This window comes from Balaenoptera ricei, chromosome 8 (assembly GCF_028023285.1).
Source record: "Balaenoptera ricei isolate mBalRic1 chromosome 8, mBalRic1.hap2, whole genome shotgun sequence".
In the NCBI taxonomy this organism is placed as follows: Eukaryota; Metazoa; Chordata; class Mammalia; order Artiodactyla; family Balaenopteridae; genus Balaenoptera; species Balaenoptera ricei.
The window spans coordinates 22,546,151-22,573,105 of record NC_082646.1 but is presented as its reverse complement, the minus strand read 5'-3'; the positions used below and the strand labels follow the sequence as shown (position 1 = coordinate 22,573,105).

General features: G+C 36.1%; 1 protein-coding gene across 4 annotated transcripts in view; it reads right to left on the bottom strand.

The window, feature by feature from the left end:
* Window positions 1-26,955, bottom strand: part of SIK2 (salt inducible kinase 2) — a 138,357-nt gene that overhangs the window by 104,723 nt on the left and 6,679 nt on the right. For all 4 annotated transcript variants that reach the window (XM_059930413.1, XM_059930416.1, XM_059930414.1 and 1 more), the window contains exons 2-3: window positions 21,936-22,052; window positions 19,203-19,266 (exon numbers count right to left, since the gene is read on the bottom strand). In XM_059930413.1, coding sequence (XP_059786396.1) covers window positions 19,203-19,266; window positions 21,936-22,052 — 181 coding nt within the window. The remainder of the gene's footprint in view (window positions 1-19,202; window positions 19,267-21,935; window positions 22,053-26,955) is intronic.

Sequence of the window (26,955 nt, the reverse complement as noted above, 5' to 3'; positions counted from 1 at the left end):
TTTCAGAGACCTTTTTCTGAAAGAAGAATATTCTCCAGAAAGGGAAGAAAAGATCATTCCCTATGCGGACTATGGTTTCCCCATTTACCCTAAGTAGGAAATCTATCTCTCTTACCACCTTAAATCAGCAGATAAATTCTACCGCTGGTTCTCCCCTTTCACAAAGAAATAGCTTTCTCTGAATTAATTCAACCTTACTGAAATTCCTAAATACAATGATTCACATAATAGAAATTCATGCTTAAAGACACAGAAAACACAGACTGCCAAAAGCCTCACATTAATAGAATTTGGCTGGGTATGGTTATGGCCAAGAGCAGAATAGCTGATGCTTCTTCCTCTCCCTTCACTGTAGCCTAGCTGCAGCTACAGCTGCCAGACATGGGAGAAGCTCACTGCTCACAGAACAGAATGTCAGCTTTGAACCATAACTAAAGGCAAGCTGCCAATAATCAGCAGGAGATAGCTGAAATTAATACAGAAGTTAACAGGAAAACTGGACTGCTTTTCAGAAACTTGTCTATTCAATTAAGGCCTGTTATGCTTATATTTCCAAACATGTGAAGCTTAAAAACGATTTATTTAATCATTTCTGACAAATCCATTTCATTCATCAAATGTTCAGAAAACTGTTTCCTAAGATTTGTAGACATCAGCTCTTTAGACCTAGAAAACTGACCATGAACTCTTCTAGTACAGTAGTCAAGTCACTTATTTCTTTTTTTCTTTTCAATCCCCCACACTAGGCATAGTATCAAACACATAGTACTGAATAAACTGACACAATTCCCTCATTACTAGAAGACACTGAGGTTCAGAAATGTTATATGGCTCACCCCACGATGTTTATATTACAAGTCAGATCTAGGACTGGCACACAGACCTCACTTGGGATTTTTCTTTTAATGTCTGACCGAATTTTAAAAAGATGAGGGGAGACCAATAGCAACTTTTTGGATCATGAATCATGGTGGCTCTTTCATGCAGTTAGCAGTCCCTAAGAGTTAACTAGAAAAATTTACAAGTAATCCAATTAGATAAAGTAACTGTTACAAGTGTCTAATAAAAATTCAAAAGGAAATATCCTAAATTTTACATCCAAGGACAGGCTAATTTTATCTGTGTGAACTCAACATTTGCATACCCCTTCTGAAGTATACACAAATTTAATATCTTTCTACATTGACATCTACCATCCTCAGGCACGTGAAAGCAACATTCGCCGATACATCTGCACGATAGATTATGTTCAGTTAATTAAGCTCATAAAACATGTGAGGGGGATGTGATTGGGAAAGTAGATAGGGGCTACATTATTACATCAATTCTATATGAAATCCTGATTTTATACACTAAAGGCAATGAGGAACAATAGAAATATTTTAAGCAGAAAACTGACAAGGATCAGATCTGCACTGTAGAAAGATCATTTTGACAGCAACATGGAAGATGGATTAGAAGAGGGACAGATCTGGAGCCAAAGAGACCTTAGGCTGCTGAAGTAATTAAAGTGAGAAATGATGAATGTCAAAAGTAAAGCACTGATGGAAGAAATTGGAGAAGTGAGGACAGATTTAAGTACTACCGCACCTGGAACCCTGGTTAATAATTTTAAAACCCAAAGAATTAAAACTTAAGTTAGAGTCATACTGGTGTTATAAAGTGAGTAAAATCCTCAAAGTTTATTTAAACTCATAATGAAAGGCAAATGAACAACTTTTCTAACATTACCTTTATGCTGTTAAGATAGTAACTAAAGGCTGCAAAAATTGTCACTTAGTCTCTCTGAGTAACCAAGTGTCTAAAGGTATTTTGGCTAAAACAAAGCCCTTTTTCAGTCACCAGAGCCAGCATCCTAATATGTTACCACTGAAAGGGAAAGACAGGAAATGAATCAATAAACCTCAGGCACATGCTTGGCCTGGAAAGACACAGAATATCAAGGAGCAGAAATCTGAAAACAAAGGCCTTGGGTAATTTAATTACCAGGCCGGAATCTGCTGACTGCCGGTTTAATTGTTTGAACAGTGCCAAAACGGTCTGACAAGGTGACCACCCTAAGATTTTGCACCATTTTCTGTGTGTGACCACATGGACAAACATGAGAAAGAGCTCTAAAGAATGTAGGAATCTTGAATAACTTTCATTAATCACACCTTTGATTCCAAAGGAAAATTTGAGTCAAAACCTTATATTTATAACTAACTCTAGGCTCTTTTTAGCAAATTCATTTGCCATTACAAACTCCATGCTGCTAGATTAAGAAAGTAATATCCTTCAGAGATGAGCACCAACTGCTATATAAGAAATGGAAAACAAAAATTACTCAGATTAAATGTATATGCTCTTATTTATCATTATACTCCAAAAAGGTTATTTTAGGGAGGCGTGGGAGTTGGAAGAAAGAATATAACTGTAGGGTGGTAACTCCCAGTAAGTACTCAAAAACTGCTCAGTACACTAGAGGAAGCCAATTTTCTCCCTTGATTCAGTTAGTATTTCCTCACTGATGTTTATCTCCTGAAGAGTAGTACAACAGAAAACTCCTTTCAAAATCTGAACAAAGAAGTACCTTCAGACTACTTCACCTGGCAGTGTTCTCCTGTTGTCTTCACCGAGTAAACAGGGTGTATAAGGCCAAAGTAGACTATTACACCATTCATTCAACAAGTGTTTATAAAATGCTGTGTATTGTGCTAAGTCCTCAGCAGAAGCTTACAATCTAGTAGAGATAAAAAGATACACAAGGGGCTTCCCTGGTGGCGCAGTAGTTGAGAATCTGCCTGCCAATGCAGGGGACACGGGTTCGAGCCCTGGTCTGGGAAGATCCCACATGCTGCGGAGCAACTAGGCCCGTGGGCCACAATTTACTGAGCCTGCGCGTCTGGAGCCTGTGCTCCGCAACAAGAGAGGCCACGACAGTGAGAGGCCCGCGCACCGCGATGAAGAGTGGCCCCCACTTGCCGCAACTAGAGAAAGCCCTCGCACAGAAACGAAGACCCAACACAGCCATAAATAAAATAAAATAAAATAAAAATAAACCCAAAAAAAAGTTAAAAAAAAAAAGATACACAAGAGGACCTTAAATAACAATGAAAGGCAGTATGTAAACAAATTCTAAAGTGAGTTGTGCAGGAAAGAGAATTAAATGCTTTCAAAAGAGGAAATCAATGTGGACAGAATTCATTGAGAAAGACTTTACTGAAGAGATGGAACTTCAACTAGGCCTTTAAAAAAGGCAAGACTTGGGCTTCACGGGTGGCGCAGTGGTTGGGGGGTCTGCCTGCCGGTGCCGGGGACACGGGTTCGGGCCCTGGTCTGGGAGGATCCCACGTGCCATGGAGCGACTGGGCCTGTGAGCCACAATTACTGAGCCTGCGCGTCTGGAGCCTGTGCTCTGCAGCAGGAGAGGCCGCGATAGTGGGAGGCCCGCGCACCGCGATGAGGAGTGGCCCCCGCTTGCCGCAACTAGAGAAGGCCCTTGCACAGAGACGAAGACCCAACACAGCCAAAAATAAATAAATAAATAAATAAAAATTTTTTAAAAAGTCAAGACTTGAATATGTAGAACACAAAGAGCGTTCTAGGGCTCCAGATCAACAAGAGCACAGATTTGGAATCAGAAATTCATGCGTTCTATTTTGAGAATCAAAATGAAGATCTGAATAGTTATGGGTTTTGTGGTCATTAGATTAGATTTGGTCATTAGATTTGGTAAGTCCACTAGCCAGTTTCCAAAGTACTGAAGACAGGGGCTTAATTGCTTCCTACTTCCATTAAAGATAAGGAAGGAATATGGGACCAAAGCAACTCAAGAAGCTCTATCAAATGGACAAATTCTTAGAAAGGTATAACCTTCCAAGACTGAACCAGGAAGAAACAGAAAATATGAACAGACCAATCACAAGTAATGAAATTGAAACTGTGATTAAAAATCTTCCAACAAACAAAAGTCCAGGACCAGATGGCTTCACAGGTGAATTCTATCAAACATTTAGAGAAGAGCTAACACCCATCCTTCTCAAACTCTTCCAAAAAATTGCAGAGGAAGGAACACTCCCAAACTCATTTATGAGGCCACCATCACCCTGATACCAAAACCAGACAAAGATACTACAAAAAAAGAAAATTACAGACCAATATCACTGATGAATATAGATGCAAAAATCCTCAACAAAATACTAGCAAACAGAATCCAACAACACATTAAAAGGATCATACACCACGATCAAGTGGGATTTATCCCAGGGATGCAAGGATTCTTCAATATAAGCAAATCAATCAATGTGATACGCCATATTAACAAATTGAAGAAGAAAAACCATATGATCATCTCAATAGATGCAGAAAAAGCTTTTGACAAAATTCAACACCCATTTCTGATAAAAACTCTCCAGAAAGTGGGCATAGAGGGAACCTACCTCAACATAATAAAGGCCATATATGACAAACCCACAGCAAACATCATTCTCAATGGTGAAAAACTGAAAGCATTTCCTCTAAGATCAGGAACGAGACAAGGATGTCCACTCTCACCACTATTATTCAACATAGTTCTGGAAGTCCTAGCCACGGCAATCAGAGAAGAAAAAGAAACAAAAGGAATACAAATTGGAAAAGAAGAAGTAAAACTGTCACTGTTTGCGGATGACATGATACTATACATAGAGAATCCTAAAACTGCCACCAGAAAACTGCTAGAGCTAATTAATGAATATGGTAAAGTTGCAGGATACAAAATTAATGCACAGAAATCTCTTGCATTCCTATACACTAATGATGAAAAATCTGAAAGAGAAATTTTGGAAACACTCCTATTTACCATTGCAACAAAAAGAATAAAATACCTAGGAATAAACCTACCTAGGGAGACAAAAGACCTGTATGCAGAAAACTGTAAGACACTGATGAAAGAAATTAAAGATGATACCAACAGATGGAGAGATATACCATGTTCTTGGATTGGAAGAATCAACATTGTGAAAATGAGTATACTACCCAAAGCAATCTACAGATTCAATGCAATCCCTATCAAATTACCAATGGCATTTTTTACGGAGCTAGAACAAATCATCTTAAAATTTGTATGGAGACACAAAAGACCCCGAATAGCCAAAGCAGTCTTGAGGCAAAAAAATGGAGCTGGAGAAATCAGACTCCCTGACTTCAGACTATACTACAAAGCTACAGTAATCAAGACAATATGGTACTGGCACAAAAACAGAAACATAGATCAATGGAACAAGATAGAAAGCCCAGAGATTAACCCACGCACCTATGGTCAACTAATCTATGACAAAGGAGGCAAAGATATACAATGGAGAAAAGACAGTCTCTTCAATAAGTGGTGCTGGGAAAACTGGACAGCTACATGTAAAAGAATGAAATTAGAATACTCCCTAACACCATACACAAAAATAAACTCAAAATGGATTAGAGACCTAAATATAAGACTGGACACTATAAAACTCTTAGAGGAAAACATAGGAAGAACACTCTTTGATATAAATCACAGCAAGATCTTTTTTGATCTACCTCCTAGAGTAATGGAAATAAAAACAAAAATAAACAAGTGGGACCTAATGAAACTTCAAAGCTTTTGCACAGCAAAGGAAACCATAAACAAGACGAAAAGACAACCCTCTGAATGGGAGAAAATATTTGCAAATGAATCAACGGACAAAGGATTAATCTCCAAAATATATAAACAGCTCATTCAGCTCAATATCAAAGAAACAAACACCCCAATCCAAAAATGGGCAGAAGACCTAAATAGACATTTCTCCAAAGAAGACATACAGACGGCCACAAAGCACATGAAAAGATGCTCAACATCACTAATTATTAGAGAAATGCAAATCAAAACTACAATGAGGTATCACCTCACTCCTGTTAGAATGGGCATCATCAGAAAATCTACAAACAACAAATGCTGGAGAGGGTGTGGAGAAAAGGGAACCCTCTTGCACTGTTGGTGGGAATGTAAATTGATACAGCCACTATGGAGAACAATATGGAGGTTCCTTAAAAAACTAAAAATAGAATTACCATATGACCCAGCAATCCCACTACTGGGCATATACCCAGAGAAAACCGTAATTCAAAAAGACACATGCACCCGAATGTTCATTGCAGCACTATTTACAATAGCCAGGTCATGGAAGCAACCTAAATGCCCATCAACAGACGAATGGATAAAGAAGATGTGGTACATATATACAATGGAATATTACTCAGCCATAAAAAGGAACGAAATTGAGTCATTTGTTGAGACGTGGATGGATCTAGAGAGTGTCATACAGAGTGAAGTAAGTCAGAAAGAGAGAAACAAATATCGTATATTAATGCATGTATGTGGAACCTAAAAAAATGGTACAGATGAGCCAGTTTGCAGGGCAGAAGTTGAGACACAGATGTAGAGAATGGACATATGGACACCAAGGGGGGAAAACTGCGGTGAGGCGGGGATGGTGGTGTGCTGAATTGGGCGATTGGGATTGACATGTATACACTGATGTGTATAAAATTGATGCCTAATAAGAACCTGCAGTATAAAAAAACAAACAAAACAACTAATACTAAACTTTCATTGGGTTATTTGTATGGAAATATGTTAATATAAATGTTTCAGACATTACATGAAATTTCTAAAAATCTTATATGTTCTGGTATAATGTTATAAGTAATAATCCTAGTTATTACTTTAAAATGTATATCTCAGAAATAACGAATTTTCTTGTCAACTGCATTATTATGAACTTTCATCAAATCTTTAACCGTGGTCATTTTTAAGTCTTTTGTCATTTACAGACAGTTCTGGGTGTACTCTGATGATTTTGCAAATATGTTCCTATAAAAGGGTTTCATCTTCAAGAAATTCATGGAAAAGACTCTGACAAGTACAGGTTTCTGGTAACTGACTGTACTGCTGAACTGAATGAATAAGCATTTTCAGAACTCTAATGAAAAACTGATGAACTAATAAAAGTGCTAACAAAAGATCAAGATGAAAAAAAAAAAAGAATTACATGGGACTGAGTGAACTGATGAGGATGAGTATAATTTTTGTGACTTTCTGTCTGAATTTAAAAAAAAAAAAAATCCCACAAGGACTCAGAGGCAAAGAATATACAAATCAATTTTCACTGCAAAGTAAAGGAGCTGTTACAGTGGAGGATTACTGGACTGAATGTCAATATTATGACATAGTATGAGTGTGTTTCATGTTTGGTAATTGTAATCATTGTTGCTTTTGTTGTGGTCATCCATGTACAATGTTTGGTGTCAGTCTATTTATCTCTTGTAAAAATAAAATACACTGTGTGTGTGTGAAAAAAAAAAAAAAAAAGAAAACAAACTGGTCAGTGTAACAGAACAGAGTGCCCAGAAGAGCCCCTATACACATAGGAGTTTTATACTCTATGGACGGTACTTAAAATCTGTCAGCAAATGAGTTATTCAATAACTGATGTTACTGAATTGATAACTGAATGATAACTCACGTTATCGATTGTTATTAAATTGGCTCTCCCTAACCAAAAATACATTCCAGATAGTAGAAGATTTAAATATAAAAAATAAAATAATAAAAATACTAGATGGAAATATGGCAGAGTATTTATAAAATAATCTAATATTGAGTAAGGCCTTTCTAAACAACACACAAAACCTAGGAGTCATGCAGGAAAAGAATGATAGATTTGAATACAGAAAAATTTTAAGCTTCTGACAGCAAAAACTATCCTAAACATCAAAAGAAAAGTGAAACAATATTTACAACATAGGGCAAAGGCCTAATTCCATTTATATGTAAAGAGTTCTAAGGGAATTCCCTGGAGGTCCAGTAGTTAGGACTCCACGCTTCCACTGCAGGGGAACCAAACTGGTGGGGGACCAAAGATCTCACAGGCCATGTAGCACGGCCAAAAAAAAAAAAAAAAAAGAGTTCTGAGAAATCTGTCAGAAAACACAAACAACTCCATTAAAAATGGACAAACAACATGGACATGCAGTTCCCAGAAATATTTAAAAGTGGCTTTTAAATATATGAATGCTTAACCTCACCCGTAATTACATACATAATATATTTTATTTTTCAGAGCAGTTTTCGGATCACAGCAAAATTGAATGGAAGCTACAGAAACTTCCCATATACCTCCTGTCCCCCGACACATACACAGCCTCCCCCATTATTGATTGCCATCCCCCACTGGAGTGGCACATTTGTTACAATCAATGAGACTACATTGAGCCGTCATAATCACTCAAAGTCCATGGTTTACATTAGGGTTCACTCTTCCTGTTGTACAATCTATGGGCTTGGAGAAATGTATAAGGACATGTATCCATCATTATGGTATCATAGAGTATTTTCACTGCCTTGGGGGTCCTCTGTGCTCTGCCTATTCATACTCACTCCCCCCTCCTCAACCCCTGGTAACCACTGATCTTTTCACTGTCTCCAAAGCTTGGCTTTTTTTCATTATACAGAATGCCTTTGCATTAGACAGATGTATAATAACATGTACCCACCATTGTAATTAAATGCATTTTTTAGTGAGAATATTTTAAACCATCAGAAGAGAAGATTATGAAGAGCTTTATGCTAATCAAATTAAATTTAGGGAAAATTCTCTTCAAACCAACCCATAGAGAAAGAGAAAACCTAACAAGCCCTACAATTATTGTTTAAAATTTGAATAAACAGTTAAAAATCTACTCCTTCAACCAAATTTCAAAAAACAAACTTTCAAAGAACATATCATCTCTAATTTACATAAATGTTACAGAAAAAGTATTCAGTTCTCTAATGAGCCTAGTTTAGTTTTGACATCAAAAGCAGAAAAGGAGAGAATGAAAATGAACAAGTATAAGCCAAACTGAATTATGAACATAGACACATAAACACTAAATAAAATATTAGAAAATGAATCCATCTCTGTATTACATCATGACCAAGTGTGGTATATCTGAAAACTGAAAGAATGGTTTAGCATTCAAGAAAAAAAAAAGTATTTAATGTCTGTTGACGCTATAAGAGCAAACAGAAAAATAATTTGATGAAATGCAGGAAAAGCTTTTGATAAAAATCAATACCTTTTCAGCATAAAAACACTCAGAAAACTGAAAATGAAAATTAATTTCCTCAAAGTCAAGACTATGGCGATGAAAAGATCAGTGACTGCCAGTCGGGGATGGGGATGAAGAGGCAGAGCACGGAGGACTTTTAAGGCAGTGAAAATGCTCTGTATAATATTAAAGTGATGAATATATGCCACTATGCATTTGTCCAAGCCCATAAAGTGTGCAACACCAAGAGTGAATTCTAGGGTAAACTGTTGACTTTGGGTGATTATGACGTGTCAATGTAAGTCCATCCTTGGTAAAAACAAAAAAATGTACCATTCTGGTGAATGATGTTGATAACGGGGAAGGCTATGCATGTGTGGGGTATATCTCTGTGTCTCCCTCTCAATTTTGCTGTAAATTTAAAACTGCTCTAAAAAAATAGTCTTTTAAAAAGTTAATTTGAGGGGCTTCCCTGGTGGCGCAGTGGTTGAGAGTCTGCCTGCCAATGCAGGGGACACGGGTTCGAGCCCTGGTCTGGGAAGATCCCACGTGCCGCGGAGCGGCTGGGCCCGTGAGCCACAATTACTGAGCTTGCGCATCTGGAGCCTGTGCTCCGCAATAAGAGAGGCCACGATAGTGAGAGGCCCGCGCACCGCGATGAAGAGTGGCACTCGCTTGCCACAACTGGAGAATAAATTTAAAAAAAAAAAAAAAAAAAAAAAAAAAAGTTAATTTGCTGAACTTGATAAAAGTTCAAAAAGTTACTGGAAAATGTATAACAACTATAATTGGTGATACCTTTGAAATACTTATTTGCCTTAAAGTCAAGAATAAATAAAGAATGCCTACTAAAAAAAAAAAAAAAAAAAAAAAAGAAGAACAGTTAGTTATATACACCATCGTGGACAAAACTGTTACATGCTTTGCCTGTCTTTAGTTTTAATGATAATTTAATTAATTATGATTAAATCAATTATATCCTTCAAGATTCAATTAATTGACATGCTTAAGGGGATAGGGGAGGGCAGAGAAAACTTCCGGCAGAAGAAAGAGTAATGTGTGATGTGAATGACAGAAGAAGCTTGTTAAGTTCAAAAAACTTTAAGAAGGCATATAACCAGTTAGTATAGTGGAGTCATTCACAGCTTAGGCTCTGAAGACAGACTACGGCTTCAAGCCTTGGTTAAGTCGCTTATTTGCTTGCGTGCTCTGCGACCTGAGCAAATGGTTTAACCTGTTCCTCAGTTTCCACTATTGTAATATGGAGATATCACTAGTCCCTATCTTATAAGATTTTTGAGAGGACGAAGCGGCACAGTAAACGTATAGGGCTTAGCACAATGCCTAGCACAAATGTTCAAGGAATGATAGTCTTTATTGTTATTGCTTTTAAGGCTCAGATGTGTACAGTGCAATCATCCTTGTTGGCATTGTTACGATTCCTGGACTTTATTCCAAAAACAATGAAGCCTCTGAAAAGTTTTAACAGTTTTAATTGGATTTTTGTTTTAAAAATATGGCTTACTTAGTACCTCTCATAAGTAACCCCAAAGGAAAAATTTATTCTAGAATTTACTACCAAGAAAAGTTTTCCTTTCTTTGAAGAATCTGTACCTTTCTTTCTTTTAGATAAAATTCTGTAAATGACTGTATCTTCTTTTCATTTGACAGCCAGAAAGCTTAGAGCCAAACCTGAAGCGCTTAGGCCCTTACTGCTTGCATATTTGTGTTCACTTCCCCTACCTCCCATGGTTGTTTTCTACTCTTACATGTGTTTTCTGATTCAGTTCTTTATTCTTGTTTATATTTTACAATTATTGTTTTTGCATTATTTTCACTTAAAGCTACTTCAGCCATTTATGGAATGAGGTGCAATCTAATTAACCAAACAAAAATAAAGGGCATAATCACCATAGCCTCATAATGCATGAATCATGCATTGTAGATGCATTCTCAGCATGCCACCAAAATCACTTTTTTGGCCTAAACCTAGTCAGATGAAGCAAGAAAACCAGATGGCACAGGAAACCTCTCTCTATGCGAAGAAGGAACAGATGAGGAGAGTGCAAAGACCTACGGCCTTTCCTGAATTAGCAGGGCGCAGTTAGGGCAATCAGTGCCAGGAGCAGAAGAGAACTTGAAAGTGGCAAGCTGCTGGGAAGTTACGTACAGGCTCAAGGTTAGAGTTTTTATTTTTTGTATATGAATGTTTTTTCCAAAAGTACTTCACCCTCTTCTTAACCTTCAGTCGCTCCACTGTTCTGTTCTCAGCTCATGAGACCCCTTTGCTGTTTCACTTATCTCCCTCCTCAACTTGGATCTCATGGTCAGCCACTTCAACACTGCTCGAGTCCTACATGCATTTGTCCTGTACCATTCCATTCTCCGACCTGGGTCATTCATATTGTCTACTCTTTCCCCTCCTGGGTTGGAAAGCACTGCTGACTATGAGTCTACCATGAACTCCCTCCCACATAGCTAATCATTGATGCTTTTGTTCATCCCTTGACTGTCATATGAACACTGCCAGCTGCTCTAAACCTTTCCCCATACTACAGTGTCTAATGTATTGCTCTTTCCCTGATGTCTCATGTGCTATATTACAGAATGAATTAAATCTATTCTATATTAACAAATTCATCTTCCTTCTATTTCCCCCGAAGTACCTCTGTAGCCATATCCTCAGCACAAGCTCTAATTCTCACTGTAACTGCACCCATGCACACTTTCTCAGAGAAGAAGGAATTCCTCTCCTCTAAGCTAACCATTCCCTCTGTGCTCTTGATCTCACTGTCTCTTGTTTACCCTTGTTTCACCAACTGTGTCTTCTTTCCTGCCTATATTCTTTTCTTTTCTAGCTTCTTCAAACACTAAGACCAACACCACAAAAAAAGCATGATACAATACTGAATTCTATATACCCCAATTATCCCTCAATTCTTTCCTTCTCTCCTTCTTTCTACCTTAAAAACCTCAAAATAATTTTATAATACCTTTCTCCCTTTTCTCACCATCCATATGTACATAACTTCTTGACATTTGGCTTTACCTCCCAATTTATTGAAAAGTACTCTCTTCAAAGCATTGATGATCTCTTAATGACAAAACACACCCCTTTTCGTCCTAAACCCTCGCTTGTCTAATCAGGACAGAAACTATCCTTACTTCCCAAGATATTCTTCTACTTTACCAATTCCACTTTACCCACCTGCCTCCTAAATGAAGGCATAATCAAAACTCACTTCTTAGCTGCCTTCTCTCTGAGGTCTCATTATTAATTATAGCTTCACTCATACTTCTACACAGACAATTGTCAAATCTATACCTCTATTACTAAACTCCCCTTTTTTGAAAGAAAAGGATTTACTGAGGTATAAATTACACACAATAAAATGCAAGTTCTTAGGTGGTTACTTAGATGAGTTCTGATAATGGCATACTCTGTATAACCACTACTCAAAACAAAAATAAACAGTTCCATCACTCAAGATAGTCCTCTCTTATCCCTTTGCAGTCAATTTTCCCCTCTCCTCAGAAAGAGTGAAAAGAGACAACCACTTTTCAGCTTCTTGTAACATTATTATTATTTTTTTACTTATTTATTTATTTTTATTTTTGGCTGCATTGGGTCTTCGTTGCTGCGTGCGGGCTTTCTCTAGTTGTGGCGAATGGGGGCTACTCTTCGCTGCGGTGCACGGGCTTCTCATTGCGGTAGCTTCTCTCGGTGCGGAGCACAGGCTCTAGGTGCACAGGCTTCAGCAGTGTGGCATGCGGGCTCAGTAGTTATGGCTCGTGGGCTCTAGAGTGCAGGCTCAGTAGTTGTGGCGCATGGGCTTAGTTGCTCCGTGGCATGTGGGATCTTCCCGGACCAGGGCTTGAACCCCTGTCCCCTGCGTTGGCAGGCGTATTCTCAACCATTGCACCACTGGGAAAGCCCCTTGTAACATTATTATTGTTGCCTGTTTTAGCAACTTGTTTATGTTGCTGCATGCATAAGTAGTTCATTCCTTTTTATTGCTGTGTCATCTTCCTGTATTGCTGTATTGCTATACCACAATTTGTGCTATACCACGATTTGTTTTGGATACATTTTCCTGCAGATGGACATTTGGGTTGTTCCTTCTTGTGAAAAAGGTTGCTATGAATATTCTTGTACAAGTCATTTTATGAATATTTGTTTTCATTTTTCTTGAGTAAATACCTAGGAACTGAATAGCTCAGTAACAGGATAGATATATGCTTAACTTTGTAAAAAACTGAAAAATAGCTCTCCCAAGTGGCTGCACCATGTTACACTCCCACCAGCAATGAAGGAGAATACTAGCTGCTTTATATCCTCCTAACATTTCATATAATCTTTTAAATTTTAACCATTCTAGTTGATATGTAATGTTACCTCATTGTAGTTTTTAATTTGCATTTCTCTGATGACTAATAACATTTAGTAATTTTTCATGTGCTTATTGGCCATTTATATATCTTCTTTTGTGAGTGTTTGGTTCCAGTCTTTTGCACATTGTTAAATTGGGTTGTTTGTCTTGTTAGTGTTGAATTTAAGTTCTCTTTTGAAGGTTATTTGTTTCTATCTTAAACTGCCAACAGCTCACATCAAACTAAATGTCCTGATGTTATTTCCGACAGCACATCTAAAATCTAATTTGTAATTTTTTAGTTGGGAACGAGGCCTCTCTAATTGCTGTCAACCACATCACAAATATTCTTCAATCACATTTGCTTTAAATCCTAACTCTCGAAGTTTTCCTCTTGACAGTCAATAAGAACTCTTGAGAGATGGCAGATAGTAATTATTAATGTACAGGCTCTGGAATTGCATGGTTCAAATTCAAACTCTCCCACTTATTCGCTGTGTGACGTCGGACAAATTACTGAATCTTTCAGTGCCTATCTTACAAAGTTTTTGTGAGGTTTCAATAAATAAATTATGTAAAGTATTTTAAATAGTACCCAACAAAAAGGGAGTACTCAATAAATATGGCTTGTTGTTATTCTGGAAATGCCTTTTGCCTAAAATCTTTTCTCATGAATCTAACAACTAACATCGTAATCTAGGCATTCAGCCTCTTACCTCTAGACAATAAAAAGTCCCCTAAATAGCCTCCTTCCTCTCCTCTAATTCAGACTACACACCCCTGCTGGACTTATCTTCCTAAAAAAGTCCTTACACATATCATCGCCTTTTGGCTCTTCACCATCTTCTGGCTCACAGATGCCCACTCTGACAAATAATCCTAAGCCTTTATCCAAACACTCAAGGTCTTCCACAACTGCTCCTACACACCCCTCTAACATATGCTTCTTACTTACAGCAGTAGGGAAAGAATTCAAAAGCTATCAAAAGATTGTGCCTTAAACAGAAAAAGCCAGAAGCTGCAATATAAGCATATTACTTAGGAAAATGGAGGTAAATCTAAATTAATCAGCTGAAAGAAGTACAAGTGGTTGACTCTGAGAAAGGGAAATGGGGGTGGGGAAGAGGATGGGAAACAGGGATTTTTTGGTAACAAATCTTGCAGAATTATTTGACTTCTTACCTTAGTACATGTTTAACTTTTGTAAAAATAAAAACTTGTAAGATAGAAAGATACAGACCAAGAAAAACGGAAAGAAAGAAAGAAACAAACGGAGGGAGGGAAGAAGGGAGGGAAGAAGGGAGGGAAGGGAGGGAGGGAGGGAGGGAGGAAGGAAGAAAGGAAGGAAGGGAGAAAGGAAGGAAGGAAGGAAGGAAGGAAGGGAGGGAGACTGATTATTAACTGAGGCAATTTGGTTGTCCTTACCTAAGGATAATCTGTAGACCTATGTAAGGAATAGTTGGGCACATCCATTTACTTAGTGGAGTTATCCTATTTGCAGATTGAAGAGTCTGAATTTTATCCAATAAATAATAGGAAGGTAAGTAAAGGTTAATGAACATAGTAGTAATATAATAAAAATAATAGTTGGGGAAGATTAAACAGGAAATATATCAGAAATGTACTTGACTGGAAAAGAAATAGGGCGTGGTAAAACATGAGGTCTTCATAATTGAGACATGAGGGGATGAAAGCCTAGATAAGGGTGATGACTGTGGAAACAGAAGGGTTTAATTTCAAGTTATTTTTCAAGAACACAGAGTATGACTTGCTGGCCACCTAAATACAAAACTAAGAAAAAAAAAAGGAACACAATGCCCTCCCGCACAGAGGAGGCACTAAAGGTATATTTGTAAAGAGTAATTCCAACATTATAAACATGAACATTAAATCTTAATATATAGTTCTTAATACATAGTTGAATATTGTTTCTGTGGTTCTGTTTCATCTAAAACAGACTGAAAACATTTTGGCTCAGAATTCACTTAAAACGTTATACATATTTTTCATTACTTGATTAATGTTCCGTGGACTGCATCTTTCCACTTCTATTTTACTGTCTTCATGGGCTCCACGTGAGAAACTTGCTGGCTTTGCCTGCAACTACTTGAATCTACGGTTTACTCTGTCTTATCTTCCATATTTACTCTAGCTATTTTACATGAAAAATCCCCAAATTATGCTTCAATTTATATAAAACAATGTGATCCAAACCTTTATCATCAATGGTCTTAGCAAGAAGTAGCAACTTAGAATATTCCATTTTCATAGAAATGACATCTAACACATAATAGCCATTTCTATCTAGTTTACTCATAAAACTACAGCCTGAAGCTTTAAAAAATATTCCAATGAATAAAGCCTTAAAAATCCTTCCCTTGACCTCAACTACCTTCCCATTTTTTTTTCTCCCTTTCTGAAGTGGGAATCCTTTAAAGAGTTTTCTATTTGGCTCTCTCCATTTTCCTCTCTCATCTGCTCGTCAATGTAGCTTTGGCTCACTCACGCCACCAAAACTGCTCTTACCAAGAGCCAGATACAATGGTCAATTGTCATTCTTTATGCTTCTTGACTATCAGCAGCATCTGACACAGATGTTCACTCTATCCTCCTGAGAACACTTTCTTCACTTGGTTTCCAAGACACTGCATTCTCTAGGTTTTCTTCTCTGTCTTCTTTGCTAGTTCTTTCTATTTTCCTGAGGTTTTAATGTTTGAGTGCCTCGGGGATCAGACATTGGTCTCTTTCCTAATCATATTCTCTACTTGGGTGGTCTCCATCTGTCAAGAAATCCTACTGATTCTACTCATTCAAATACCATGAGTGACCACTTGGCACCATGTACACTACTGCTACCCTGGCCTGAGCCATAATCATCTCTCACTTGGGACTACTGGTCTCCTACCTGGTCTCCTGTTTCCATTCTTGCTCACTACAATCTATTCTCAGCACAGCAGCCAGCGATGCTTTTAAAATGTTAGCTTAGATACAATCACTTCTTTGCTCAAACACCTCTCTAATGGTTCCCTAATTCTATTCAAGGTAAGAGCCAAAGTCCTTACATGGTCTACAAAGCCCCCAAATCTGCCCCACTCCTGCCTCCCATTTACTTTTCTGACCTCGTCTGACCTTTCTACTATTCCTCCTTGCTAGTTCTTGCTCTTCCCTCTTGCTTGCTTCTCTCCACCTACACTGGACTCCCTGCTGTTGCTTGAACACACCAAGCACACTGCTGCCTCAGGGCCTTTGCATTTACTCTTCCCTCTTCTTGGGCCACCCTCTCTTTCCCATACCTATATGGCTGTGCTTTCTAGTCTCTGTTCAAATGTCAGCGAGGCCTTCCCTGACCACTCTATCTCATACTGCAATCAACTCTCCCACTCCACATGCCCCCTTCCTTGCTTTATTTCTATAGCATGTACCATCATCTAGTATACTATACAGTTTACTTATTTTGCCTATTGTATCTCTCCCCACACTGAAAGGCAAGGTTCCTGAGAAAAGGAATTTTCGTCTGTTTTCTTCATTGTGGTACTCTTCCCACACAGAACAGTGTGGGACATACAGTCAGTTTTCAATAAAGATTTCTTGAAAGACAATTAATATGGTGTAGCCAGCATTGCAAACCAGATCTTTTTGGCTTCAAAGCCCACACCATTCTACTAAAACTTCAGTTAAGAAGCCTTTTAGTTGAAACAAATAGCTAAAGAATTTAAATAGCTTGAAGACATAGAAATAGCAACTATCCAAAATGAAATACAGACAGAAAGAGGAATTTTCAAAATTGGAGTCAGTGAGCACTGGGAGGATTTCAAACAGCCTAATATATGTGCAATTGGAGTCTTTGACGAAGAGGCCAGAAAAATAATGGCTGGAAACTTTCTGAATTTGATGGAAACTTAACATTCACAGATTCAAGGAGCTCAGTGAACACCAACCATAAGAATCATGAAGAAAACCACACAAAGGCACATCATAATGAAATTGTTAAAACCAGTGGTAAACAGAAAATCCTGAAAGCAGCCAGAGGAAAAAAAGGCACATTATATACAGAAGAATAAAGGAAAAAGATGACGGCAGATTTCTTGTCAGAAATAATGCAAATGAGAAGACAGTGGAGCAATATCTTTAAAGCACTGAAAGGAAAAAAGTCAACCTAGAATTACATACCCAGTACGAATATCATTCAAAAATAGACAAAATAAGGATTATTTTAGACATACAAGAGCTGAAAGATTTCATCGCCAACAGACCTGCACTGCAAGAAATGCTAAATAAAGTCCTTCAGGCAGAAGAAAAATGATGCCAGATAAAAATATGTATCCACATAATGGAATGAAGATGAAAACATGCATCTACATACAGAGATGTGGCAATGGTAACTCCACTAGTAAATGTATAAGATTTTTAAAAATATTGAAATCTCTTTAAAACATAATTGACTTTTTAAACAAAAATAATGAGACTGTATTTTGTGTTTTATAAAATAGGTATAAATAAAATGTATGACAAGGAAATAAAGGCGAGGAAGGGTTAAATAGAAGTATATTATTGCCAGGTTCTTACACTCTATGTGAAGTGGTGAATATTACTTGAAGGTAGACTGTAAGTTAAAGACTTGTACATGAATGTTCATAGCAATTTATGTGTAACAGCCAAAAACTGAAACCAACCCAAATGTGCATCCATACATGACTGGATAAGCAACTTGGGGTATATTTACAAAATTGGATACTACTTACAGTAAAATGAAACGATATGTTATTACGTGCAACAAAATGGATGAATCGTAAAATAATTATACCGAGAGAAAGAAGCCAGACAAAGAAAGGGTACAGACTATATAAACATCTTTATATAATAAAACTGTAGAAGACATAAACTAATCTATAGTGACAGAAAACAAATCAGTACTTGCCTGGTGGTGAGGTGGGGCAAGAAAGATTACAAAGGGTCACAAAGAAACTTCTGTGGTGGTGGTTTCTTTCACACATCTGCGTGTGAAAACTTACTAAATTGTACACATTAAATGTGTGTAATTTACTGTATGTGAATTCTTCAATAAAGCTGTTTAAAAAACAATTTCGGACTAAATTTAGGTTAAAAAACAAAACATTTAGACTACCTACAGTGTTCTTGCTCCATAAAGTAAAAATAAAATAGATGAAAGCTAGAACCAATAAAACAGTTATAATTTTTTTAAGGGTTAGAATGGATCATAGAAACCAATTAATCAAATATTTTTTTATTAGAGACAAAGGAACTGAGTCCCAGAGAGGTTTAGTGACTTCCCAGAGGTCTTACAGCTAAAGTTAACAGCTTACTAAACTATAAGATCCACAATAGCAGGGACTGTGTTATTTAGGTCACCACTGTATCCCCTACACCTAGTACAATGTCTGAGACATAGTACAAGCTCAATAAATATCTGACTATCTTTACCCTGGAAAGAAAGGTAAAAAGGAAGATAAATGAAAGAAAATCTCCTTTGCAATATGACTGAAAGTCTCCCCCTTTGATTCTCCAATCTCTTTAACACAGATGAGAGAATTAAGCAATAGCTTTAATATCATAAATACAAGAGACTAAATTATAATCCATATTTTTAGCTTACTGGATATTTTATTATATTCCAATGATTAAATATTTCTAATTCACGTTAGCAACTTTAAACAAGCAGGAGAATTAACAGAAGATACTCTATTCATAAAGCTTATTGACATTTTCAAATTTAAAAAAAAAAATGGAAAGAAATGTGCTTACCAAAAATTTCTCCATTTTTGGCATATTCTGTCACAAGGTACAACATGCTTTTGGTCTCCATTACCTATTGATAAATAATTCCACATTAGTCTCACAGGAAAAGATTGCAATATTCCATGGAGTTACCTAAATTAAAACTACTAATAAAAGTATCAAGTTATGAATAATTCAGAAGCTGGTGAAGTTGACAAGACTGACAATATCCTTATGCTAATACTTTTGTGAAAAATCTAGACCCTTCATCTTCCAAATGTGGTCCACAGACCAGCAGCACTGCCCAGGCATCTGTTAGAAATGCAAAATCTCAGAGCCCATGCCAGACCGACTGACAAAGAATGTTCATTTTAACAAAATCTTCAGGTGACTCTAATGCATATTCAAGTTTGAAAAATAGTAATATAGGTAACAGGAATTTTGAAGGTCAACTTTTTACCTCCTCACTGACTTTTCTAGCTGTGTTATATGGTAGAGCTTCTAAAATAGAGCTCAGTTAATCTGGCCTGTAACCTAGCTAATCTGGCACAATGTGGTAGTCCTCCTACTATACTTTCATATTTTTACAAAGTACTGTTATTTTAAAACATTGTTCAAAAGCTTCTTCATAGCTCCACTGCTATACACTTTTATTTAAATCAGTTTTTCTAAATTCAGAAAGGAACATACATACTGGCACATGCTAACAATGTAATATTTAACTGCTATCTACTGAAAGGCTAAAAACTAATTTTGCTCTAACATTTAAGTTTAGGACTATTCCTAAAACAGGTCTGAAAACTAAGCGCTACCTACAATTTGGGTCTAAACAAGTCCAACAGTAAGTTAATTTAACTGATTATTGGAGTTCATATAAAGACAGAATTATCATGTGAATCATGGTAGTTTTTTTGGTTTGTTTGTTTTGTTTTTTAATTGAAGTATAGTTGAAGAATCATGGTAGTTTTAACCTCAGTTTGAGTTATGGGTCATCAGACTTCTAAGGATGTGACTAGTTTCTTATAAGTATCCTCTTTAGGGAAAAAAAAAAAAAAAAGCCTAAAGGGAGAAACACTCTGATATAACTTTGCTCTAAGAGGCCCTCTGCAGTTTTAGGAATTGTTTTGAGTGGCACACCATAGTCTCTCATTCTCAACTAACAGTAATGCTCTCCAATGGTCTCCACATGGTTTACATTGTAGATCTCTATTGATAAAGTTATTTAGCCAAATATATACATGTATGTATGTATACAGGTAAATGTATATATACACATATATGTATATATATTTATGAATATATACACACAGAGAGACAAATTACATACTTGTGCCATTTTATAAATATATTATAAGAGGCACACAATAAGATAAATATAAAAGATAAACAGAATTAGAAGTTCTAATATTTTCTTATTATACCCCAAGGGACACTTGTGCTAACCAATTTGAGTGCACAGAGTAGTGTGCTAGCACTAGCTCTCTGAGGAAAAAAAAAAAGAGCCTGACGTAAACCAATTTCTGTGGTGTAAAAATACTCCTATCATCGCTGATTTTGAGCTATTGACACTAACATGGTGTTAACTGGCTCACAAAACTTCTGAAAATTTAACAATCAGCTCTCACAAGCAAGTACAGGCTGAGCCCAGCACACCACTAGGTACACACATCATACTTTGGAGATCAAAGTCATAGACTAGCGTACTGTAACATTTTAGCTTAAAAACAGTTTTCCAATATAAAAATTCTAAATATTAATGAATAGAAATATAAAAAAGGGTTTTGTATTACATTATCATTCTTAAACATAAATTACTCTTCAAAAATCTGAGAAAAATTTTCCTTTTACAAAAACATGGCTTGGGTTTCCCTGGTGGCGCAGTGGTTAAGAATCCGCCCGCCAATGCGGGGGACAAGGGTTCGAGCCCTGGTCCGGGAAGATCCCACATGCCGTGGAGCAACTAAGACCGTGCACCACAACTATTGAGCCTGCGCTCTAGGGCCTGCAAGCCACAACTACTGAGCCCCGTGTGCTACAACTACTGAAGCCTGTGCACCTAGAGCCCATGCTCCGCAACAAGAGAAGCCACCGCAATGAGAAGCCTGCTCACCGCAATGAAGAGTAGACCCCGCTCACCACAGCTAGAGAAAGCCCACGCGCAGCAATGAAGACCCAACGCAGCCAAAAATAAAATAAATAAAATAAATAAATTTAAAAAAACAACAAAAATACCCCATGGCTTTACACTTGAAAGAGGTGCAGCTTATTTTACAAAAACTGTATCTTAATAAAGTTAATTTTTAAAAAAATGACTTATTTACTTTATCTGATAAAAGAACCATCCAAAAATAAACATTTGGCTCTAGGTATTATAAAGTATGCCACTAAGTAACATACTATTTTAGCCTTTGTATTTCATAAAACATAAACAATATATTTTTTAAGTAAGCAGAACTGCCATATCCTCATTAATGGTACCACCACCAAGACCTAGCAGGTTTAAGCATGTTATCATAAACGCACAACTTCAAACTTTGTAAGCAAATAACTTACAGTCTGAGAGACAACTTAAAATTAAGCCGCTAGTAGTTTTTTATTTCCTAATTTTTAATTTAAATATAGAAAAATGGATGTATTCAGATGAATAAAAGCATATAGTTATTTTACAGACTGAAAAAACTAACATAAAAGAGAAAAATGATGATGTAAAATAGAGTATTGAATGCGAAAAGCATGGAGAGGTGTAAAGCTAAGTCATACCTGATAAAGTTTGATTATGTGAGGGTGGTCTAACATTTTCATTATTTGTACTTCTCGGTAGATTTTCTCAAGGTTCACTGCATCCAGCTGAGATTTATCTATTATTTTTATCGCCACCTGCATCCCAGACACAAATAAATACAATTAGTATACAATGGTTAACATTTCCAGTTAAGAATCTTTTAAAAAAATGACATCTAAGACTTCGCCTGTAGGTCCCTGTGATGATAACTAGCTTAAATTCAATGCTCATTCATTCATCATTCAACAAGTATTTCTTAAACATCTACCATGTATAAGGCACTGTGGCAGATTGTTTGGGAGTGTCTTTAACGTGCTCTGAAGAATAACCCTGCAAAGTTACTTTAATAAAACATACTTCTCTTTCAGTACAACTATAACTCCTTATTCCATTTAAAAACCAAAGAAATAAAATCTCAGCAGTTTCAATTAGTTATCGTCCCACTGCAAAGTACCTATAAACAAATGATCAGCCAAGTATAGTTCCTTTTATACTGAAATACAATTGTTCTAGAAAAGCAAATGATGGGTTCCAAAGCATAGAGATATACCTTTCTGGAAAAAAACTAAATGTAAATAATTAAAACTCATCTACATGAAAAGATACCAATTGGATTAAATTTTGTTTTAAAAATCAAGTGCAAAAACTCAAATGTTAGTAATCACACTAAATTTTTACTTCCTTAAAGGAATTTGATTTCAAAAAATGTGGCCTCTTCCTGTCATAACTAGATAGGAACCCAAACCACTCAAAAGTTAACAATTTGAAGGAAATGCATCTGAAGGTGAATAACTAACTAGGTAGTCAGAAATCAACAATCGCGTACTTTCTTCATGGAACCAAAAAGAACTAATTTTTTAAAATTAGTATTTGGCATTTGGTTAGGAAATAAGCCATTCGGACTCAGATAAAACTTTCAGATAACTGGGAACCACCCAAACTTTAGTAAGTTCTGAAGAAACTCTGAAATGTACTTCACATTCTACCCAAACGCATTCTGAACATAATTTGGTCTTATGTTTTTGTTTCAGGGTAATTTTTTATATCAATTATTGTATGTAGTATAATAGTTCAATACTCCTAAAAGGTAACCAAGAAAGTAGGACTCAACCTGTCAACTCACTTAATTCCCTTAGGCTCCTGTTAATATGTTTTTTCTTCTTTCCTTACAGTTACTCTGTCCTTTCCTGTTACCTCTTAAAGTTCTACTGTAAGGTTTACTTCTTACCTTTCTCTATTTCTATTTTGCTGTCCATAGCTTGTTTCCTAATTTGAATTAATTGTAACTCATAGAAGAACTCAAGCTTCCCAAGGGAAATAAGATTACTAAACATGACAGGTAAAATTAAGTTTATTGCCTAAGAAGAAAGGGGGTAGCTCCTTCTCTAGGCAGTAAAGTTTGCAGGTTTTGTGATAGCTATTTTCATTATGTTTGGTGGTATTTTATTTATTCCCATATCAAAATATTCTAGAAAATAAAAAGTGCTAAACTTTGACTGCTAGAGGAGTGACCGATTAATATTGTACTTGCTAGTAGGCACATTATTGAACCACCTCAAACCAATACATGTAAGGTGACCGCCCTGCCCAAATATAGTATGATAGAATAGAGGATTATCAGTTATTTTGGGTAACTTTGGGTAAAAGCTGCCAGATAAAAAGATAAGTATATATTTTAATTTCCTCAACATTCCTTAGGAAGGTAACATGGAGTTTCATAGACATGCATATCTTGAAGAAAATTTCTTGCCCTACAATTTCTGAAGTGCATCTACATACCAGTAGTCCCTCCCCAACAAAAAGCTTTTATAATGAAATGGGTCACAATTATCTAATAAATAGAAAAAATAAATAAATAGAAAGGAATCATGGTTTAAAAAAATCTCAGCATGCTTATTGTCATTAAGAAAATTTTTTATTATATATATCTTGAGTATCATATTTAATGTTAAAGAAAAAGTTTAAATACTAAATACCAATTAAAGCGAGGTATTACCAAGAGATTTCTCCTCTTTGATACTCTTTTGGAATCTGGGCCTCAAATAATGAAAAAGTGAAAAATATATGTTATCTAATTAAATTTTATTGAGTTATAAACTTCATTATTTAACTGTTCTCAGCCAAAAAATTCTCTAATGACAAAATATAATTCTCTCCTCAATTTTATCTTGGGTCACAGACTGTATGTATGTGGACCACAAGGCTATATATTTATATCTTCACACTGTTACCCCTTGTTTGTAAGGCTGCTTTCAGAGGATTATGAAAAAGTAGATTGTGTGTTAGCATGCTCCTTGTAATAGTTAGGGCTAGTCTAACTGCTATAACAAGTAGACCCCAAAACGTATACTGATTTGAACACAACGGAAGTTTATTGTTCATGCAGCAAAACTGGACGGGTAAAGAAGTTAGCAGGTAGCCCTCTTCCATGCAGGCATACGAGGTATACAAGGAGTCTTTATTACCTTTAAAGGGTTAAATAAAGGTGGTAAAGGGTAAAGGATAGACAGTCCTGGGAATTCCCAGGCGGTCCTGTGGCTAGGACTCTGTGCTTTCACTTCAGGGGGCCCGGGTTCAATCCCTGGTCGGGGAACTAAGATCCCACAAGCCACGCAGCGCATGGCCAAAGAAAAAAAAGGATAGACAACCCTGAAGGTTGTCCCCATTCCAGTCAGACAGAAGGAGAAAAAAGCTTGGAGGAGCCCTCCTGAGAGGTTTTTATGGGCCAGTCCTGGCAGTGGCACACAATAGTTAAAACTTAGTCATATGACCATACCTAAATGTAAGGGAGGCCAAGAAATATTTGAGCTGTAGGTCCAGGAAGAAGAGGAAAGAGTGGATTTTTGGTGATCAGCTAATCGTCTCTGCTATACTCTTCCAGGTAATTTCTTAACAATGGGACTCTTTACCAAGTACTTCCCAGAAATATGATGATGACTTTCACAACTGTACAGCACTTTTTAATTTAACAAGATACTTTCACATATTTTATCTCATTTATATCTCAATTTTTTGAAGTAAATGGAACAAGCAGTACACTCGTGAGTTGATGAAACTGAGGTTCAAAAGATGTTACATAATCTACAAAGGTTCTAAAGCTCAAGTGAATTAATGGGAAAAAACCCACAGGCCTTCTAACTTCAAGTTCCATCTTTTCACTCTTCAATGAGCCTATTATTCACATTTATTGAGCACCTGTTGTATGCCCAGAATTATGCCCAGGATACAAAAATGAACAACATCTGATTCCTACCTTCAAGGAACTTAATAGGTCTGTGAGAACAAAGAGAACACATTTTGGAAAATAAATTTAATGAACAACAACAACAAAAATCTGCATTGGGGGATTTCCCCAATGGTGTACGAAATTCTGAATTTACAAAAGAGTTGTGTTCCACTAGTTCATTTTAAGGATAACTATGAACTTAGATTTCTGGGAACTTCCTCTCTGCATCCCTTCTCTACTTAGTTCCGAACATAGTACCAAGGACAAAATCTCATGGTTACAACAAAGTCAAGCAAGGGACTCCAAATCAAAGGATCCTTTTTTGGTGTTGCTCATCTAAATTATTCAACTCTCTAATTCCCAATTATGCATACAATATCTTAAAAAAACCTTCAATGAATTTATGCGGTGATAAAAAATTAATATTTCTTCTGCTAGGACACAAAAGGAAGGTTTCCTATACAACTTTGGAGAGCGTATTGGATAAACTAGGATAATTACTATCAAACTAAATCCCATGTAAAGTAGCAACACTGGATATTCAACCTCATAAATAGGAAAATGTATATATATCTAATGTAATGTTATATGTCAATTATATCTCAAAAATACTTTTTCAAATTATACTCATAAAGATGAAAAAGTAAACACCCTTGTGAGCTAAAATTCAACAAGATGGCCACTTTTATATACTGTTAGTAGGAATATAAAATAGGTTATAATTTTTCTGGAAGGTGATTTGGCAATCTTTAGCAAGAACCTTAAAAATCATCCATCCCATTTAGCCTAAGGCTTCTATTTCTGAGCATTTATTTGTAGAAAATAATCTGAAATGATGATGAAGATTTGTGTGTAAATATACTCGAGTATTGTTTATAATATAAAAAATAGAAACAATAATTGGGAAATAAGTACATGATTTATGGTAGGTTTATATTATGACTGTTATACAGCTATTAAAATAGTTCCTTTTAATAATATGGAGAAATGATGAGACTAAAATATTAAATTAAAAAATCAGGATATCATTGCAGTCTCAACACAAGGTATATATAGAAAAAGACCAATAAAAACTAGGTATAAATATGACAAAAATGTTATTGGTGGGTGAAAAAAAATCATGAATTATTTTATTTTCCTGATTTACTTTTCAGTGCAATTTTTCTTCAATGAGCATGAACTACTTTTCTAATAAGAAAAGAAAAAGGAAAGCGAAATGGAGTTATATTTATTATATATGCTAACTTCTCCATCTGTGAAACATTAGTCATTTTCATTTTATTATTTTTCTAAGTTCTCTATAAAATGATTATATTATTCAATAAGATTTAAATATTAATTATGAAGACTGTATACATAGAAATGTTTCCAACAATGTTAAGTAAAAAAAAAAAAAAAAATGCAAAAGTAACAACTATGTAAAATACAAATTTGCAAGGAAGACAAAGAATTAAACGTAAGAGCAGAAATGAAATAGTGTTAAGCTGATGGATAAAAGGGATTTTTTCAATTTTCAAAATGTAATTTAATGGTAATGGTACACTTTTTGATACTTTTAGAAAAAATTATTTCACTTCTCATAAAAGAAATATTAATCTCATGCATTTAAAGAAACCACACACAAAACTGGCTTTGGGGGACTTTATAAGGAAGTTACACAATAAGAGCTATCCTAGTGAAAAATCCGAAGGGATTAACATATGTTTGCTGTCTCAGGTAATATGTGTTTCAGTGCTATTTACTACTAATACACTAATTCTACACTGTCCTTC